At 35.4% G+C, this 21,368-nt stretch overlaps 4 protein-coding genes and 1 pseudogene across 4 annotated transcripts; 1 reads left to right on the top strand and 4 right to left on the bottom strand.

Moving 5' to 3' along the window:
• Positions 1 to 51: 51 nt before the first annotated feature.
• LOC107417241 (uncharacterized) lies at positions 52 to 1,450 on the bottom strand (annotated as a pseudogene).
• Positions 1,451 to 10,048: 8,598 nt separating this feature from the next.
• On the top strand, positions 10,049 to 12,165 carry LOC107417252 (anthocyanidin 3-O-glucosyltransferase 6). The gene has a single exon (XM_016025858.4). It carries the CDS (start codon positions 10,549 to 10,551, stop codon positions 11,983 to 11,985), a length of 1,437 nt encoding a protein of 478 aa, XP_015881344.3. The 5' UTR covers positions 10,049 to 10,548; the 3' UTR covers positions 11,986 to 12,165.
• A 1,380-nt stretch (positions 12,166 to 13,545) lies between these two features.
• LOC107417253 (uncharacterized) lies at positions 13,546 to 15,201 on the bottom strand. Its single transcript, XM_025073232.3, has 2 exons — positions 15,014 to 15,201; positions 13,546 to 14,534 (listed from the first exon to the last, which is right to left on the bottom strand). Exons 1-2 carry the CDS (start codon positions 15,021 to 15,023, stop codon positions 13,759 to 13,761), a joined length of 786 nt encoding a protein of 261 aa, XP_024929000.3. The 5' UTR covers positions 15,024 to 15,201; the 3' UTR covers positions 13,546 to 13,758.
• LOC132803556 (uncharacterized) lies at positions 13,707 to 18,940 on the bottom strand. The gene is made up of 3 exons (XM_060816778.1): positions 17,479 to 18,940; positions 17,136 to 17,270; positions 13,707 to 16,954 (listed from the first exon to the last, which is right to left on the bottom strand). Exons 1-3 carry the CDS (start codon positions 17,647 to 17,649, stop codon positions 16,823 to 16,825), a joined length of 438 nt encoding a protein of 145 aa, XP_060672761.1. The 5' UTR covers positions 17,650 to 18,940; the 3' UTR covers positions 13,707 to 16,822.
• Positions 18,941 to 19,068: 128 nt separating this feature from the next.
• LOC107417248 (uncharacterized) lies at positions 19,069 to 20,857 on the bottom strand. The gene has a single exon (XM_016025853.4). It carries the CDS (start codon positions 20,526 to 20,528, stop codon positions 19,338 to 19,340), a length of 1,191 nt encoding a protein of 396 aa, XP_015881339.3. The 5' UTR covers positions 20,529 to 20,857; the 3' UTR covers positions 19,069 to 19,337.
• Positions 20,858 to 21,368: the final 511 nt, after the last annotated feature.

A 21,368-nucleotide genomic window follows, 5' to 3' on the forward strand; every position in this document is an offset into this window, starting at 1 on the left:
AAGCCCTTGGAGAGTAGGAGTTTGATAACAGAACATCTTGAAATGATCCTCTTCTCCATACAATATCATAAAACAATTGGATCTTTGGCCACATCTGCGGGCTGCCAGCCCATTTTGTTCACAAAAACATCCATTTTACTCATAAAATTCTTCTTCGTTAATTCCATAAAACAGGGATCCTTTCTAAATGCCGCCAAGAGTTTCTTCTGTCCAACCACACTTCTTATATATTTCCTTCTTCTGTACCCATGACGATTCACCAACAGAATAAATCACGTGTAATGCACTTATAAATGTTATTTTCAAAGGGTTAAATCCCATACTAATGACCTTCTCAACATCTTTCTCAAACTCACTAGTTCTACGGCAGGCAACAACTGGATGGCAGGTTACCAATACAGAAATAATGTGGCACTCCCAGTGATCTCAAGATTGAGACATTTACAGCAAAGCTGTTCAGCATATCACGCAGTAACACCCACGACGAACGACCAAAGAATTTTGCAACTTTTTCATCATTTTTAAGTACCACTTCGAGTATGTCATAGCAAGGAATTATGCATTTCTCTAAGCTTCTTGTCAAGAGACTAGGATTCCAAGAAACAACTCGAACAAGATCTAAGCCAGAAAGGCCTATAGAACGGTAAAATTCAAGTTTTGGCAAAAGGGTCTTCTCAACAATGACTAAAAGCAAAAATGGGCACATCTTAACAAGTCTGGAGATGTGGGTGTTGGTGAAACCACGGTCTCTGAGCAAACCAAGCACCAAGTCAGGTTTTTCTGGAGTTTCGAATTTAACCTTCCTAGACATTCAGAGAGCAACTTCTGGCGTCAGCCCACATGAGTTTATGAGGTATGAAACCATAAAGTATGCTCTTGTTTTTTTTTTTTTTTTTTTGGTTCTTGTAGTTTGTCTTTCCCAGAAGCTAACAATAATGGTGCTTTTGACGAGGAAGATAGGGAAATTTGTGAACTTCGACGAATAAAAAAACCAATATCTGAATGTCCAACAATTTTACATATTGGAACAAAGGATTGCAGTCTTTTAGAACAAAAACCAAACATCTTTCGTGCATATAAAGGAACACAAAATTTAGAGCTACTCGTACGGTTTTAGAAGACACTTACCTAAGGTTATACTGATCTGGGTGGCGATCACTAATAATGTATTGATTAAGAGCTTTACTTTCTACATCAAACTTGGAAATTGGGACTTGGAAATTGGGTTTTTGCTCTTCCGCTCGCCAGCAAGTGCCAAAGTCCCACGGCAACTGAATGCGAAGAAACTGAATTGAGGACAGATCGGTTGGCCAAGACATGAAGTTTAAAAAAGGAAACGATGTCGTTTCATGTTCTATGCCATACTAATTATTAGTACTCGTAGTTTGTAATAAGTTTGTTTTTTGGCTAAGCTAATAAAATAAATTAGCAATAATAATTCTTGATTGAGCAGACATAAATTTGTTTATCAAAATTTAAAAATTAACTTATAATTAACTTGCACAATCTTTTGCCAATTTTTTCAGAAATGTCTTTATATTTTAAAAAATTATAAAAACATCCTTTTAATTTAATTAAGCCGATTTAATTAAAATGTAAATGGTTTTTTTTTTTTTTTGGGGTATTAAATATTGGCTCCAACCACATTGATCCAATTTGATTCAAAAAGCAAAAATATTATTAAGCTTGCTTGAAGCTTACAGAATACTTATTGTCTGACTATAACAGATATATATATATATATATATACATAAAAATAAAAAAATAAAAAAATTTCCCCAATACGCCTAGTCAGGATTTATATTAGCTCAAGACCTATAAGCTAGAACCCAGATTTGTACAACGAAATTGAATGTGGAGTAACTAAAGCCATGAGTTTATATCACAGCTTTTCTCAACATCACAAGAAACATGTATCCAGAAGTTAAAATTAGAACACAACAATAGCAAATAAGGTATATAATCCTTATAAATTTCAAAGAGAGGAAAAAAAAGGGTAATCATGTTAAATTTTCATCTTCAATTCCATGAACATAATCATTTGCAGCCAAGTGTTGGTTTGAAATTCGAAATAACAGACCAAGCCACACCGATTATGATAGATTTCTTAAGTTATTTATTCATTTCATGGGAACATACAATTATGATCCTTGATAAAAGGGGATGAAGCAATTCCAATACTTAAAATTCAAAATATCCAAATATGTTCAAAAAAATAATAATAATAATATAAATAAATCTAGCGGATGGAGAAAAGCTGGCCAGGTGATTTCAAAGCTCTACTTTAGAAAAGTTATACAAAAGCTGTGTTATTGTAAAGATCTAAAACCAATAAGCAACAAAATTATTACAGATACAATAAATCATAAACTTTTTTTTTTTTCTGTCAAAATTCAAAAAGCAAGATTATGATAATCTTTGAAGTTTTTTATTTATTTATCAGTGGAATTTTTATGAGAGAATACAATGATTGATCCTTGCCTAAAAGGGAAACATTTCCAATATCTTTGATTGCACTTAATTCAAATATATCTGAAAAATAAAATAAAACAAATCAAACAGATGGAGAGAAGCTTGTAATGGGCATTCAAAGAACCACTTTAGAAGAGCATTATTTTGATGTTTTCACAAGAGATGTATTACTGTAAAGATCTCATACCAGTTACAGTTAGCATTACAAACATTACAGAAACAAATTTAAAATTTAGCAGAAGTTCAATGAATGCAATGGTCCTTAAAATAACAAAATTAATATAAACACTATTGTGGCCAAAAAATAAATAAATAACATAAACACTATAATTCTCTCCAAGAAGCATCTCTTAGAAATTAGAATAAAGGAAAATTTTCTTATATCATAACCTATAAAAATACAGGTTTACCAATAAATCCAATTTGCTCATCATATTTTCCTCTGCTGGCTAACTTATAAACAACAGACTCCGCCTAAAATCTCTGAAGAGACCCCAATGTACATTTTCTTGTCAGAGAAATAATTTATCAATTGCCAATGATTTTATTTACCTAAAAGAAAAATTGCCAATGATTTTGTAAATATCACAATGAAAACATTACTAATTACAATATAAATTTAATGACTAACAATCATGCACAATGTCATAGGTATAAGCAATTATGTATTCGATGACATCACCCATGAAATGGTTTATTAGAAGTTTCAGTAAAGATGATGGGGGATTGAAGATTTCTATCCCACACTTTGAATAAAATCCTATAATCTGACTCCAAATATTGGATCCATCATCCTTCACGAAGACCAATGAAAGATCCATCACGTGCAACCACTATTTATTCTGGACAAGAAGTCAATTGATACCCATCCATAAAAAAAAACCAATGAGCAATAACCCTCAAGCTCAGGCAGTCAACAATGGAGGGCTCTTGCGCTGATGAAGTAAAGAAAAAAGCTTAGCAAATGTCAATCATCAAAGGAAAAAGCATAGCTAAAGTCAATCAATAAAGTATAACTAGATAAGCCTACGCCAGTCACAGCTATAGCTTTTTATTCACTGTCTTCTTCTACTTTATGATCTTCTGCTTCTTCGTGTGTATATATATATATATATATATATGCATATAAAATATGTTGGAAAAATATCATGGATGAATATATGTAAATACATATTAACAATTTAATACAAAATAAATATAAAATAAATAAAGCATTTTAAAACTTATAGGTCTTTGAAATTGATCTACTTTCTAAAAAGATTGACCAAGATCTGTGTGATACCACAGTGTCCTTAAGACGTTTTACACCCACCGATACAGAAATTTTGTAGCGAATATCTCCCAGGATACAACGGCTGCAAAAGCTTTCAGATTCAGCACCTCTGAAGCTTTTCTCTTCGAACTTTCTGTGTACCTTCATTTTACCACTATTTTTTTTTCTCAGTATTTTCTTTCAAAATTAAAATTGAAAAAGAACGTTACAGTTTGTGCAACCTTCAAACTCTCATAAAGAGTTATTCTCCCGTAAAACTCTCTCCCACTATTATCAAAATATTATTTGATTTAAAATTAATTGTAACAAAATTCAACAACCAAAAACCCAAATCATTCACACTTGTGGGCCGAGGCCCAACTCTAACAATCCCCCACATGAATGATTTGATTTAAAAATACAAACATGACTCTAGTGGTAAAGCTCTACAGTCGGAACCTGCATGGGATAGGTAGATGTGACTCTTTGAACCTTCCCTTGAGACACTACATTTTCTTTACTGACTTATGGTAGAAGAGATATCTTTGAACCATTTCATCTTTTGTGTAAATGACAACATAGCTCACACATGATTCCTTCCTGGTACACTTCAGTTCTCACTGTTGTGTTCATTTTTGGCCCTGAACACCTCCCTGGTTCTGCGAGAGTTTCTAAAGAATTGTGCCCTAAACAATTCTCCTTTGAAGCGGCCACTCTTCTCTCTCACATAGGTGATTCCTATTTCTTTTATAATCATCGTATTGACTTTATTCACGGGCTTCAATCCCATTCCCCTCGATGACTTCTCAACTAGTTCTCTATTTAATCCTTTGGTTAGCGGATCCGCAATGTTATCTTTTGACTTTACATAGTCTATTGAGATAACTCCAGTTGAGATTAATTGTCTAATGGAATTGTGTCTACGACGAATGTGTCTAGACTTTCTATTATATATAATATTCTGTGCCCTACCAATCGCAGATTGACTATCACAATGTAAACTTATTGTTGGCACAGGTTTAGGCCACCTCGGAATGTCCTCTAAAAATTGGCGTAGCCATTCTGCCTCTTCACCACATTTATCCAGAGCAATAAACTCGGATTCCATAGTGGATCGAGCTATCACAGTTTGTTTCGAAGACTTCCATGTCACAGCTGCACCTGCTAATGTGAATACATAGCCACTAGTGGATTTTGAATCCTTTATATCTGATATCCAATTTACATCACTGTATCCTTCTAATACAGTAGGATATCTTGTATAGTGCAGTCCGTATTCACAAGTATATCGTAGATATCTTAGTACTCTAACGATCCCTTTCCAATGATCTTCATTTGGATTACTCGTATATCTACTTAGTCTACTTATTGCGTAGGCTAAGTCTGGTCTGGTACAACTCATCAAGTACATCAGACTTCCAATCACCCTAGCATATTCTACTTGAGATACACCTTCTCCTTTATTTCTGGATAAGCATAAACTCATATCTATGGGTGTTCTGGCTATACTAGTATCATCATTACTAAACTTAGCCAGTATTTTATCTACATAATGAGTTTGACTAAGAATGATTCCATTCGAAGTTCTCGTGATTTTCATACCTAAAATCACATCTGCAAGCCCCATATCTTTCATGTCAAATTTAGAATTTAACATGGCTTTTGTAGTTCAGACCATATTGTCGTCACTACCTACTATGAGTATGTCATCTACATAAAAAACATAGAATAACATATCCATTCTCTGTATCTTTTACATAGATACACTTGTCACATTCATTTATTTTGAACCCATCTTTTAGCATGGCATTATCAAATTTTTGATGCCATTGCTTTGGAGCTTGTTTAAGTGCATATAAGGACTTTACCAATCTACAAACTTTCCTTTCTTGTCCTGGAGCAGTAAAACCCTCAGGTTGCTCCATGTATATCTCTTCCTCTAGATCTCCATTCAGAAATGTTGTTTTCACATCCATTTGATGTACTGCAAGATCTCGCAATACTGTGATTGCCAGTACCATCCTTATGGAATTTATCCTCATTACTGGAGAATAAGTGTCAAAATAATCAAGGGCTTCCTTTTGCATGTATCCCTTAATTACAAGCCTTGCCTTGTATTTATCTATTGTTCCATCTGCTTTCATCTTTCTTTTAAAAATCCATTTGTAACCCAAAGGTTTACAACCTGGAGGAAGATCTACCAACTCCCAAGTGTGATTCTGCAGAATGGAATCAATTTCACTTTTAACCGCTTCTTTCCATAAATTCCCTTCAGGAGAATTTATGGCCTCTTGGAAGCTTTGAGGTTCACTTTCTAGCATATAAGTAAGAAAATCCAGACCGTAGGAATTTTCAGTTCTTACTCTCTTGCTACATCTAAACTCAACTTCAGTTTCTTGTTCTTGATCACTATCATGATTATCATCATAAATAGTATCATAAGTTCGTTTAGATGTACTCGGTCCTTCTTCCACTTTATATGGAAAAATGTGTTCGAAAAATGATGCATTTCTCGATTCCATTATTGTGTTCTTGTGTATATCAGAAATTTCTGACCTATACACGAGAAACCGATATGCATTACTATTCTGTGCATATCCTATGAAGATGCAATCAACAGTTTTGGGACCTATCTTCACCTTCTTAGGTGTAGGTACTACTAATTTAGCTAGACACCCCCACACTCGTAAATATTTGTAGGAGGGTTGTCTTCCCTTCCATACCTCATAAGGTGTCTTTACTTTATCTTTTCGGGGCACCTTATTTAAAAGGTCATTTGCCGACAAAATGGCTTTCCCCCACAAGTTCTGAGGTACTCCAGAACTTATCAACATTGCATTCATCATTTCTTTCAAGGTTCTATTTTTCCGTTCAGCCACATCATTTGATTGTGGCGAATATGGTGGAGTAACTTCATGTATTATGCCATATTGAGCACAATACTCTCCGAAAGGAGTTACATACTCTCCACCACAATCACTTCTGATCACTTTAACTTTCCTGTTGAGTTGATTCTCAACTTCCGTTTTATAGAGAATAAATTTCTCTATAACCTCATCCTTACTTTTAAGCAAGTATACATAGCAGTATTTCGTGCTATCATCAATAAAGGTGATAAAATACTTATTACCACCTCTAGTCGGTGCGAATTTTAAATCACATATATCACTATGTATTAAATCCAAAGGTTCGTTATTTCTATCAATTGTTTGATATGATGACCTCGTTAATTTTGCTTCCACACAAGTTTCACACTTATTGATTGGAATCAATTTCAAATGTGGGAATATGATTTAAGTTAATTAATCTCCGCAGAGAATTAAAATTAACATGTCCTAGTCTATCATGCCATAAAATGGAAGACTCAAGCAAGTAAACAGAAGAACTACTAGCTTTATTCATTTCTTTAGGCTTTACAGTCATTACATTCAGCTTAAATAAACCATTGACTACATAGTCCTTTCCCACAAACATCCCAAATTTAGACAAAATAACCTTGTCTGACTCAAACACTAAGCGAAAACCATGTTTGCTCAGCAGCGATCCAGATACCAGATTCTTACGAATGTCTGGAACATACAATATATTATTCAGAGTCAGCTCTTTCCCTGAGGTCATCTTCAGGATTACTTTGCCCTCACCTTGAATTTCTGAGATAGCGGAGTTGCCCATAAATAGCTTCTCCCCATTCTTCTTTGGTTAGAAGGAAATGAACATACTCCTATCCGAACACACGTGGCGGGTCGCACCAGTATCTATCCACCACTCTCTAGGATTAGATCCCACCAAGTTCACCTCAGATATCACAGCACTTAGGTCAATATCGTCAACCTCTTTAGTGATGTCCTCCATCACTTGTGCCTGGTTCCTCTTTCTTTTTGGCACTCTACATTCAGTAGCTCTGTGACCCATCTTGTCACAGTTGAAGCACCTGCCTTGAAATTTGGCCTTCTTGGAGATTCCTCCTTTTAGCCCTAGCTTAGAAGCTTTTCCAATTTGCTTCTTATTCTTGGAGCCCTGATCATGCTCCACAACATTAGCCTTCAACACAGCCTTCGAAGTTCTCTTATCAGACTTCCTGTTGTCATCTTCTATGCGAAGCTTGCTAATAAGAGCCTCCATATCCATCTCCTTTCTCTTGTGCTTCAGATAATTCCTGAAGTCACTCCAACTCGGAGATAGTTTCTCAATCATGCAGGCCACTTGCAATGCTTCATTCATTATCATCCCTTCAGCAAGCATTTCCTGAATCAGCACTTGCAACTCATGTACTTGATTCATTATTGGCTTTGCATCCACCATCATGTAATCCAAGAATCGCCCTGTAATAAACTTTCCTGAACCCGCATTCTCGGTCTTGTACTTTCGGTCCAGTGTTTCCCACAGCTTCTTTGCTGATTTCGTGCCACAATATACACCATACAGGGCATCAGACAGGACATTCAGGACATAATTCCGACATAAGTAATCGGAATTATTCCATGCATCCACCGCCATGAGAGTCTCCTTATCACTCTCTTCATTACTGGGTGGCGCATCTTCAGTCAAGTACCGCGCAAGTCCCAGGGTGGTCAAATAAAATAGCATCTTCTGCTGCCATCTTTTGAAGTTTGCTCCATTAAACTTCTCAGGTTTCTCTGCATGACTAGCAGAAGAAGGCATCTGAATTCCAGAAGTCTGAGTGGGCACAGTCATGTTGTCTCCACTTGCCATTTCTGTAACATCACAAAACAGAAATCAATTAGTTGTTATTTTCTATATTAACAAACTAATTATATGCAATTTCCATAAGGAAAACACACAAAAAATAATTTTTAGGGTTTCTGAATACACCACAAAAAATTACTGTATACACCCCAAAAATAATATTCACAATCACTATTCATAGTCACTATTCACCAATACTGTTCATGCCACGTGTCACCATGCTGACGTGGCCTGGCCACATGGCTGACGTGGCACCCCTGCCACGTCATCATGCTGCTGACGTGGCGCCCAGCCACGTGATCATCCTGGTGATGTGTCATCGCCACGGCATACCCATGCTAACGTGGCACTAGGCCACGTCATCACATGATGACATGGATATGCCACGTGGCGATCCTATTGGCACTATTTACGATACATGTCGCTACTAGAGACAGACACGTGTCACCTGTAGCAGGTCGACACGTGGACTGTCCAGAGCATGAAACGTGGCCGTCCGAGAATGAGACACGTATCATCTGTATCAGGTCGACACGTGTTCCATCCGTTGGGCGACACATGACTCATTGTTTTGGCGACACGTGGTAAGCCCATTTGCCATTGGACCGGTTATCTTGGGCCTTTTTCTCAATCGGGCCTGGGTCCTGAGTTGAACAGTAGCCTGTTCTAACCTGGTCTGGGCTTTAGAACTGGGCCTGACCCAATAACATTAGAAAAACCGGCCCAGCCTTTCAGATATAGCCCAAACCCTATTTCTTTTCTTCTTCAACCTTCAACCGGGTCATTTTGACCCGGTTTCTCTGGTAAACGGGTCATACGACCCAGCAACAATTTTTCTTCTCTTTTCCACTCTCCCAGTGGCCAAAAAATTACCAAAAATACACCAAAATGTTTAAAAATTTATGAGTAATTCAATTTTGGAAAGATTTTTGATCAAAAACAAAAAATTAATAATTACCCATAAATTTTTATACCCACGGGTTTAATAATTTTTTTTTTCTTCTCTTGTTTCAACGGTGAAACATACATGGAAATATTTAACAGTAAACAATAACATAATAAACAACTTAAATTTCCACATTATATTTACATATATAAAAATTATTAAAACGTCTTAAGATTGTTGGAAAAATATCATGGATGAATATATGTAAATACATGTGGACAATTTAATACAAAATAAATAAAAATAAATACAAAATAAATAAAGCATTTTAGAACCTGTATGTCTTTGAAATTGATCTACTTTCTAGAAAGGTTGACCGAAGCCTATGTGATACCACAGTGTCCTTAAGACGTTTTATGCCCACCGGTGTAGGAGTTTTGTAGCGAACGTCTCCCAGGATATAACGGCTGCAAAAGCTTTCAGATTCAGCACCTCTGAAGCTTTTCTCTTCGAATTTTCTGTGTACCTTCACTTTACCACTATTTTTTTTTTCTCTGTATTTTCTTCCAAAATTAAAATTGAAAAAGAACGTTACAGTTCGTGCAACTTTCAAACTCTCATAAGGAGTTATTCTCCCGTAAAACTCTCTTCCACTATTATCAAAATATTTTTTTTTTTTAAATTAATTATAACAAAACTCAACAACCAAAAATCCAAATCATTCAGGCCCAATTCAATAGGTATAAGCAATTATGTATTCAATGACATCACTCATGAAATGGTTTATTAAAAATTTCAGTAAAGATGATGGGGAATTGAAGATTTCTATCCCACACTTTGAATAAAATCCTATAATCTGACTCCAAATATTGGATCCATCACGTGCAACCACTATTTATTCTGGACAAGAAGTCAATTGATACCCATCCATAAAAAAAGCCAATGAGCAATAACCCTCAAGTTTAGGCAGTCAACAATGGAGGGCTCTTACGCTGATGAAGTAAAGAGAAAAGCTTAGCAAATGTCAATCATCAAAGGAAAAAGCATAGCTAAAGTCAATCAATAAAGTATAACTAGATAAGCCTACGCCAGTCACAGCTATAGCTTTTTATTCAGTGTCTTCTTCTACTTTATGATCTTCTGCTTCTTCGTATATATATATATATATATATGCATATAAAATATCCATCTTCTGAAAATAATTCTCGTCCCATCGATCAGTCTGTACAACATGAAGAAAGCAGAATTGGCGTTCGTACCTTTTCCAGTTACCAGCCACATTACACCAGCTATAGATCTTGCAAAACTCCTTGTCAGACACCATGATCGTCTTTCCATCACCATCGTCCTCATGAACCCCCCATTTGCAAGCTCCAAAACCCGAGCCCATCTCGAGTCTCTTGCTTCTAACTCCACCATTATAGATCACCGGATCACTTTAGTCCTTCTTCCACATGATTACACCATTCCCGAAACTTCTGACGCCCACATCATCAACAGTACATTCATCCAAAACCAAATAACCCACCTCAAACACTTCCTCACCAATCATATAAACCAATATTCCGAACCAGGCCATGACTCGCCTCAGCTTGCGGGCTTGGTCCTTGACATGCTCTGTGCGCCCTTCATGGATGTGGCTGATGAGTTAGGACTTCCTGCATATATGTTCTTCACAACGAGTGCTGGATATTCTAGCCTCATGTTCCACATTCAAATAGACGCCAAGGACGACCCGAATGCTGAGTTGGTCTTGCCAACTTTCGCCAACTCAATTCCTAGTAAAGTCTTGCCTGAGTTTATGCTGGACAAGGATGTTTTCTCATACTATCTCAATCAATTCAGAAGAATGAAAGAAAAAGCTAAAGGTTTTGTTATAAATACCTTCATGGAGTTGGAACCCCATGCCATCGGTTCTTTGGTTGGTGCTACATTTCCAACCGTGTATACTGTGGGACCCTTACTAAACTTGGCAGTGGAGCAATCTGATAGCAATGTGGGGTCCAAAGACACTACAGATGACTGTGATGTTATCAAGTGGCTTGATGATCAACCTCCATCATCGGTAGTGTTCCTATGCTTCGGGCATCTGGGAAGATTCAGTGAGGATCAAGCGAAAGAGATTGCAAATGCACTTGAAAACTCTGGGATTCGGTTTGTTTGGTCTTTACGTCAAAGTAAATCAGGCGGCTACACGGATTCTATGGAGGCCCTGATTAAAGGGTTTCTTAATCGGAATGCTGGGATGGGGAAGATCGTAGAATGGGCTCCACAGGTGGCCATCCTGTCCCACCCAGCAGTAAGAGGGTTTGTATCACACTGTGGCTGGAATTCCATACTTGAGAGTGTGTGGTTTGGTGTGCCTATTGCCGCGTGGCCGCTCTATGCAGAGCAACAGATAAATGCATTTGAGATTGTGAGAGACTTGGGATTGGCAGAGGAGATTAGGTTGGACTTCTTTATGGATTTTCAGAGCCAGGATGCTCAAGCGGTTGTGAGCGCTCCACAGATAGAAGCAGGGATCAGAAGAGTGATGGAGCATGATAGTGATATAAGGAAGAATGTAAAGGAGATCAGTGAAAAGAGTAGGAAGGCATTAATGAATGGTGGATCCTCATACAATTCTATAGGTCACCTAATTAATGACGTATTTGATAATATGGCCTAAAATCATATTTGTTTTTTTCCTTTTTTCAAAGTTGATTCAAGTATGCTTATTCAGATGAATAAGCAAAAAAACTGTTGGCATGTTTCATCAGATAAACTAAAGCAGGATGATAACAGATTATCCAAAGTTCTGTCAAATGGAAGCAAACAATAAATATGAATGTGGAACTTTTCCAAGTAACTATTAGCAATGAGTTTATAACTACCGCTTTTCTCAATATCAGAATAAACATGGCAAACAGAAGTTGAAATTACAACACAATAATAGCAAATGAGTATTCTCTGCTAATCTATAATCAAAGAGACTGCTGCAAGGGATTAGCGCATCAAGGTCCACATTTTCCCTATATTGAAATAAAATAGAAAAACAAGAAACTAAACAAAACAAAAAAATAGTGTGGCGCAAAACCTTAAAAGAATGCTCCTGTTCTTGTTTTTGTTCTTGTGTTTATATTTCTTAGCAGCAAACCACAATGATGCGTTTGACGAGAAAGATTTCTGGGAAAGTTTTGAACATTGAAGAATACACAAACAAATCTCAGAATCTCCAACAATTTTACAAATTGGATCAAGGGATTGCAGTCTTTTAGAACAAAAACCGAATACCTTTGGGGCACATGAAAGGAACACAAAAATCAAAGACACTCGTAAGGATCTAGAAGTAACTCACCGAAGGGCATTGAACTGGTAGCATTTAAATAACGTTTTCGAATAAGGGTTTCACTTTCTCCGTCAAACTTCGAATTTGGTTCTCTGATCTTCAGCCTCAACAGCAAGTTCCATGAGAGCTGAACCGAGGAGAGTTCAGTTGGCCACCCGTTAAGACTAGAGAATTAGTGAGGGATATTATACGATGTCGTTTTCGATTGCAATGCCAATTGGTATTTTTCTGGAAAGCAACTGCTGAGTAATAAAACAGCTTCACGATAACATTATTGAGTGAGCAGAAACATTAAATTTATTTATCAAATTTTAAAAATTTAACTTATATAACATATATTTTTTGTTAATTGTGTTCAGTTTTCAATTTATTTAGACTATACCAATTTATTAATATTAATGAACGATCAATCTAACTTTTGTTTAAAACATCCTCCTAATTTATTTATTGAATTATTTTTCCAAAAAACAAATGATTTATTCAATTAAGGCCGATTTAATTAAAATGTAAATATTTTTTCTAGAGTATAATTCTGGGAACACATATGCAATTCCCATTAAAAAATCAAGATTATGATCATTTTAAAGTTTCTTTTTCTGTTTTTTTTTTTTTTTAAATTTATCAGTGGAATTTTTTTACGAGAGAATGCAATGATTGATCCTTAAAATAACATAATTAACATAAACGCTATTGTGACAAAAAAATAAACAACATAAACACCACAATCATCTCCGACTTTCTTTACATCTTCAAATTGAATAAATGCTATGAGAAGCATTTTAAGATTAGATTGCATCCTTTATATCAAGGAGTTCTCTTTTTGATTTTTCAAACATTTTGTACCAATAATTCAAGACTCCCAACAGATTAGCCCATCAAGTTCTGCGGCACATAGAAGGGTGGAAAAAATATAGAGAGTGTTTTTTTTTCACATTTTAAATTCAAGTTTGATAGACAAGATTATACACTTCAAATGTAAAGGAGGAAAACACTCAGTATTGCTAAGCAAAACTTCAGGAATTGGTTCAGCATATAGAAATAATGAAGTTGGGACTTGGGACTCAATTCAATAAGAAATGGCTGATGCTATAATTATTCAAATCCAAAGCACAGTTACAGAAAAGACGATTTCCCATGGAAGATATCCAACAGAAGAGGCACATTTTCTTGATGTTTTTTCACAAACCTGTTCATAAAGGCTTCATCAGGTTCTATCAGCACATAAGACAAGGCAGGTTTTTCTTTCATCAAGCCCTTGGCGAGTAGGACTTTGATAACAGAACATCTTGGAATGATCCTCTTCTCCAAACTATATTTTAGAATACTTGGAACTCTAGCCACGTCTGCAGGCTGCAAACCCATTTTGTTTACAAAAACATCCATTTTACTCCTAAAATTCTTCTTCGATAATGCCATAAACATGGGATCCTTTCTAAACGCTGTCAAGAAATCATTTTCTGTCCAGCCACACTGCTTATATATTTCCTTCTTCTGTGCCCATGACGATTCACCCACACAAGAAATCACATGTAAAGCAGTTATAAATATCATCTTTAAAGGGTTAAATCCCATATTAACGACCTTCTCAACATCTTTCTCAAACATGCTAGTTTTACGGCAGGCAACATACGGATGGCAGGTTATCAATACAGAAATAAAGGACTGTGGTACTCCCAGTGCTCTCAAGACGGAGACATTGACAGCAAAGTTCTTCTGCACATTGTCCAGCAATATCCACGATGAGCGACCAAAGAACTTAGCAACTTTTTCATCAAGGATAAGTACACTTTTAAGGATATCATAACAAGGAATTATGCATTTCTCTAAGCTTCTTGTCAAAAGACAAGGATTCCATATGACAACTCGGGCCAGGTCTACACCAGAAAGGCCTATAGAACGGTAAAAATCAAGTTTAGGCAAAAGGGTCTTCTCAGCATTGACTACAAGCAAAGTCGGACGCACCTTAACAAGTCTGGAGATGTGGGTGTTGGTGAAACCGTGGTCTTTGAGCAGACCAAGCACCAAGTCAGGTTTTTCTGAGGTCTCAAAGTTTATCCTTTGAGACACAGACAGAGCAATTTCTGGAGTCAACCCACATGATTTTATGAGGTATGAAACCTTAAAAGAGTTCTCTTGTTCATGTGGTTTATATTTATCAGCAGCTAACGACAATGGTGTGTTCGACAAGAAAGATTTCTGGGAAAGTTTTGAACTTTGAAGAATACACAAAAAAATCCCAGAATCTCCAACAATTTTACATATTGGAACAAGGGAATGCAGTCTTTTAGAACAAAAACCAAACATCTTTCGGGCATATATAAAGAACACAAAAATCAAAGATACTTGCACGTATCGAGAAGTGACTCACCGAAGGACATTGAACTGGGTGGAATTCAATAACGCGTTTGATCAAGAGTTTCACTTTCTCCGGCAAACTTCGAATTTGGGTTTCTGCTCTTCGGCTCACCAGCAAAGCCCATGAGAGCTGAATGAGAAAAAACTGAACGAGGGGAGATCAGTTGGCCACCGGTTCAGACTTGAAAATTAAGAGGAACATTATACGTCGCCGTTTTCATTAGCAATACTGCTAGGGCTTCTTCCTTTTTTTTTTCTTTTTTTTTTTTTTTTCCCTCCTCCTTAAAATAGTAATACTACTAGGCTTTTTTTTTTTTTTTTTTTTTTGGCTTTTTTTGGGTGAGCTGACTGCTGAGTAACAGAACAACTTGACAAGATTAATATTTGAGTGAGCAGAAACACTAATATAATATATTTTTTAGAAAATTTAACTTATATAATATATTTTTTAATTGACTTCACTTATCAATTTATTTAGACTATACTAATTTAGTTCTACTAACAAACCGTCAATCTAAGTTTTGATTAAAACATGCTCTCAATTTATTTATTCATCTTATCCAAAAAAAATTATTTCTTCAGTAAGGCCATTTATCTTTAAAAAAATAAAAAAAAATGTAATTAAGGCCAATTTAATTGAACTGTAAATACTTTTTGAGGATATTAAATTCCGAGGTCCACACACAAGTATGATGTATCCAATTTCCATTCAAAAAGCATGATTATGACAATTTTTTTTTTTTTTTTTTCAATCAAACAGATGGAGAAAAGCTAGCCATGGGAATTCAAAGGGCTACTTTAGAAAACACTATTTCCAAGCTTAGTTTGAATCCAACATCACTGCCAAGTTACAACTATTGGAAAGATATAATACCAGTTAGCATTTAGAATCCGTACACAAACAAATTTAAACCACTTTAGCAAAAAGTTCAATGAAAGAAATTGTCCATAAAACAACAAAATTAAAATAATGCACTATAATAGCCAAATAATACTACTAATAATAATAATAACATTAACACTACAATTCTCTCCAAGAAGCATCCCTTAGAATGAAAGAAACTTTTCCAATATCAAAACCTTTAAAAGGACAACATCACTAATGAATCCAATTTGCTTAAAACCCTCTCCTCTGCTGACCTATAATCAACAGACTCCTCCTGTAAGCAGATAAGATATAATCTTCTAGCCAGCAATGCTTTTTGTAAAAGTCCAATCTCTTCCCCATTGCAGATTTTCTTGCCAGAGAAATAATTTATCAATTGCAAATGATTTCGTAAATATCACAATGAACAGGGTGGAACATACTAATCACTTTCTACACATTTTCCTATAAGAAGAAGGACTGTGCCACACCAAATAATCTCCACACAGATAATTTGGAGCAACTTTTCTTTGCATCTTCTCATTTAATGCATGCTATGAATATGAGAAGCAATTAAAATTTCATGCACGCTCTTCATCAAGGACCAAGAATAACTGTTTCTTTTGCCAATATTTAAAGGAGTGAAGGGGGACAAAAATATTTCTAATACATGTTAGATTAGATTATCTTTTAATGTAAGGTGGAAAATGTTCAGTATTGCCAAGAAATACTTCAGGAAACTGGCGTCAGCATGAAGCAAGAATGAAAGTGGGAGTGCGATGAAATAGAATGCTTGATGCTATAATTTTTTAAATTGTACAAAAGATAATTTCCCATCAAAAATATCTAACAGGAGAGGCAAAGTTTCTTGATATGTTGTCACAAACCTGTTCAAAAAGGCATTATCTGATTCTATCAGCATAGTGGACATGGCAAGCTTTTCTTTCAACAAGTCCTCTAGGAGAGCAGGACTTTGATAACAGAACATCTTGGTATTATCCTCTTCTCCAAAACTTGGAACTCTGGCCATGTCTCCAGGCTGAAACCCAGTTTGTTTACAAAAATATCCATTTTACTCCTAAAATTCACCTTCGATTATTCCATAAAAATTGGATCCTTTCTAAACGCTGACAAGAAATCATTTTCTATCCAACCACACTTCTTATACCGTAATAAATTTCCATCTTCTGTGCCCATGACAATTCACCCACACAAGAAATTACATCTAAAGCAGTTATAAATTTCATCTTCAAAGGGTTAAATCCCATACCAATGACCTTCTCAACATCTTCTCAAGCATGCTAGTTTTGCGGCAGGCAGCATACGGATGGCCAGTTATCAATGCAGAAATAAAGGAATGTGTCACTCCCAGCGCCCTCAAGATTGAGACATTTATAGCAAAGTTCTTCAGCACATTGTCCAGCAATACCCATGAAGAACAACCAAAGAACTTTGCAACTTTTTCATGAAGGAAAAGTACACTTTTGAGGATATCATAACAAGGAATTATGCATTTCTCTAAGCTTCTTGTGAAGAGAAAAGAATTCCATATGACACTTCGAGCAAGGACTATGCCACAAAGGCCTGTAGAACGGTAAAAATCAAGTTTGGGCAAAAGGGTCTTCTCGGCATTGACTAAAAGCAAAGATGGACACATCTTTAACGAGTCTAGAGATGTGGGTGTTGGTGAAACCATGGTCTTTGAGAAGACCAAGCACCAAGTCAGGTCTTTCTGGGGTTTCAATGTTTATCCTCTCAGACACAGATAAAGCAATTTCTGGCATCAATCCGCATGATTTTATGAGGTGCGAAACCTTGATAGAATGCTCTTGTTCTGGTTTTTGCTCTTGTGGTTTTGCAGATGAGAAAGGTTCTGGTGGAAGCTGTGAACCTTGAAGAATACATAAACCAATTTCTGAACCTCTAACAATTTTATATATTGGAACAAACGAATGCAGTCTTTAAGAACAAAAACCAAACATCATCCCCGCATATGAATGGAACACAAACTAAAGCTATCCGGTAGAGATTAAGAAGTGATTCACCGAAGGCTATTGAACCGGGTTTTCAAGAAGGGTAGTGAATAATGTGTTTGATTAACAGCTTTACTTTCTTTTTCTGTCAAACTTTGGATTTGGGATTCTGCTCTTCCGCTCACCAACAAGCCCAATGGCAGCTGAAAGGGACCATTATATGATGTCGTTTGATGATCACCATGGAGTTTTCTTTCTGCAAAGCTACCACTGAGTAATAAAATAAAAATAATTTTTTTATGTGTAAGATACACTTAGCCCCTCAACTATTACATGTTTTACATTTTACCTATTGTTTTTTGTTACTTTAGTCCAATTATAAATTTTGGACAGATGAATTACATTAAATTAATTATACAAGCTAATATAACTCTATTGGAGAATTGTTCTGTTTTATTTCATTTTTAACTGATCTGTACTCCATTTTGCCAAATTTAATAGACAAAATTAAAGAACTGGACTAAAATCTGATAAAAAGTAATAAAAATAAAAATATTTCAAAGGGTAATGTGACACCTTATGAAGTTTGAAATGTAAGTGCAAAATGTGTAATGGTTCATGGGGACTAAGTCTACGTAACCCTTTATATATTTATAGGTCTCATTTGGTAATGGGGTGATTTTCAGTCTTTGAATTTTTATTTTGATTAGCACATAATTTGCTACTTCAAATATTTGTTAATGATAATTAGAGTTATCAGCTAATTAATAATGTGTTTGATAATATGCCTTAAAACCACGCTACTGAGTTAAAAATAATAATAATAATAATAATAATAAAACATTGAGATGGAGACTCAAAATCATTGCAAGAAGAAACAATAATTTGTCATTGAATCATCAAAAGAGGGAGCAAGTCAACAGCCTCCTTTTGTTCAAATATAGTTAACAATGAAACAATCATAGTGTGTGTTTTGTGTTTTAATAGAATATTTAATAATTGTATTGCAATACATGCTGCATTTGATGTTGTATAATCCAACGAGATTAATCAAATTTTGCATTTTTGGTATAAAACTGATTTATTTTCAGTTTGTTTCATTATTTAAATTAATAAACATGTTGAAATTAGAACTCAATAATAGCAAATAAGTATTCCTGATAAATCTCCATGAACATAGTCATTTGCAGCCAAGTATGACATTCAAAATAAAAGATCCAGCAGCAGCAATTATGATAAGTTTTTAAAGTTTTACTTTTTTTAGTGGAATTTTTTTTGAGAAAATACAATGATGATCCCTGCTAAAAGAGGATGAAGCATTTCTTATATCTTTAATTTCACATTATCCAAACATGTTCATCCCGAACAAGGTAGATGAGATTATCTTCAAATGTAAGGTGGAAAATGTTCAATATTACTGCGAAGCAAAAACTTCAGGAAACTGGTGTCAGCATGAATCAAGAATGAAAGTGGAATAATTCTTCAAATTCAAGGCACAGTTATAGAGAAGATGATTTCCCATGAAAGATATCTAACAGGAGAGGCACAGTTTCTTGATATTTTGTCACAAACCTATTCAAAAAGGCTTTATCAGATTGTATCAGCACAGTGGACATGGCAGGTGTTTCTTTCACCAAGCCCTTGGAGAGCAGGACTTTGATAACAGAACATCTTGGAATGATCCTCTTCTCCAAATTATATCTTAGAATAATTGGAACTCTGGCCACATCTGCCGGCTGCAACCCCATTTTGTTCACAAAAACATCCATTTTACCCATAAAATTCTTCTTCGATAATCCCATGAAACAGGGATCCTTTCGAAAGGCTGACATGAAATCATCTTCCATCCAACCACACTTCTTATATATTTCCATCTTGTGTGCCCATGACGATTCACCCACAGAAGAAATCATGTGTAAAGCAATTATAAATATCATCTTCGAAGGGTTAAATCCCATACTAATAACCTTCTCAACATCTTTCTCAAACTTACTAGTTTTAAGGCAGGCAACATTCGGATGACAGGTTACCAGTACAGAAATAGAAGACTCTGACATTCCCAGTGCTCTCAGCATTGAGATATTACTAGCAAACCTGTCCAGCACTATCCTCGACGAACGAACAAAGAATTTTGCAACTTTTTCATCATGGATAAGTACACTTTTGAGGATATCATAACAAGGAATTATGAATTTCTCTAAGCTTCTTGTCAACAGACAAGAATTCCAAACGACAACTCGAGCAAGGTCTGCACCAGAAAGACCTATAGAACGGTAAAAATCAAGTTTTGGCAAAAGGGTCTTCTCAACATTGGCTAATAGCAAAGATGGACATGCCTTAACGAGTTTGGAGATGTAGGTGTCGGTGAAACCATGGTCTCTGAGCAGACCAAGCACCAAGTCAGGTCTTTCTGGGGTTTCAAAGTTTATCCTTTGAGACACAGACGCAGCAACTTTTGGAGTCAACCCACATGATTTTATAAGGTATGAAACCTTAAAAGAATGGTCTTGTTCTTGTTTTTGTTCTTGTGGTTCATATTTCTCAGCAGCTAACGACGATGGTGTGCTCGATGAGAAAGATTTCTGGGACAGTTGTGAACTTTGAATTACACACAAACCAATCTCAGAATCTCCAACAATTTTACATATTGGAACAAGGGATTGCAGTCTTTTAGAACAAAAAACAAACATCTTTCACGCATATGAACTAAACCACAAAATTAGAGCTACTCATACTAGGGTTCAAAGAAAGTGACTCACCGAAGGTTATTGACCTGGGTTTTCAAACAGGCAGTGAATAATGTGTTTGATTAACAGCTTTACTTTATCTGTCAAACTTTGGATTTGGGATTCTGCTCGCCTGCAAGACCACACGGCAACTGAACGATGAAAAACTGACCGACAGTCGGCTGCTGATTAAGACAGACAGAGATTCAAAAAGGTTCTCTATACGATGTCGTTTTATTTGACCCAACTAATTTTTCTATTTTGCTAGCCCTAAGCTGGCTCCCTACTGTACTGATTATTTACAAGTTAGCTTTCAATTAAAGAAAAAAAAAGCAAAAAGCAAAAAAAGAAGAAAAATGGGCAATAAGTTATTAATACTTTGTTTATTAAAAGTTTAGATTTATTCAGTTTATTGATCAGTTTATTTAGAACTATGTTAATTTGTCAATCAGAACCACCAAATCCAAATTTTAATAAATAAATCTTGTCAACATAAACTGAAAAATTAGGATGACATTCCCTCTTTTAACCAAAATTTATCACCTGTATTTCTATTATTGTTGCGTTTTTACGGTGAATTCTATTTTTTGTTGCATAATCATCATTTTTATACAGAAAAAAGTTAATTTTTTTGTTATTCTAAATAATAATCAATAACGAAATTTATATATCATTTGATAATTTAAATAAATAATTGTTTAAAATTTATATTTCCACATGAAATTTTGATACTCTATTTTTTATTCTTATATTATTATCACGAAGCCTATGTAAAATATTGGGTATTTCATAATCGTTATTGAT

This window comes from Ziziphus jujuba, chromosome 4 (assembly GCF_031755915.1).
Source record: "Ziziphus jujuba cultivar Dongzao chromosome 4, ASM3175591v1".
In the NCBI taxonomy this organism is placed as follows: Eukaryota; Viridiplantae; Streptophyta; class Magnoliopsida; order Rosales; family Rhamnaceae; genus Ziziphus; species Ziziphus jujuba.

What these genes read in the sequence shown, in the direction of transcription:
- LOC107417252 (XM_016025858.4), top strand. Translation starts at nt 10,549, where the DNA reads ATGAAGAAAGCAGAATTGGCGTTCGTACCTTTTCCAGTTACCAGCCAC.
- LOC132803556 (XM_060816778.1), bottom strand. Translation starts at nt 17,649, where the DNA reads ATGCCAGAAATTGCTTTATCTGTGTCTGAGAGGATAAACATTGAAACC. An exon ending in AATGCCGAGAAGACCCTTTT is followed by an intron (nt 17,271 to 17,478) that starts GCCCAAACTTGA and finishes AATGTGCTGAAG; the next exon opens with AACTTTGCTATAAATGTCTC. An exon ending in AGATGTTGAGAAGGTCATTG is followed by an intron (nt 16,955 to 17,135) that starts GTATGGGATTTA and finishes GAATAATCGAAG; the next exon opens with GTGAATTTTAGGAGTAAAAT.
- LOC107417248 (XM_016025853.4), bottom strand. Translation starts at nt 20,528, where the DNA reads ATGTTTGTTTTTTGTTCTAAAAGACTGCAATCCCTTGTTCCAATATGT.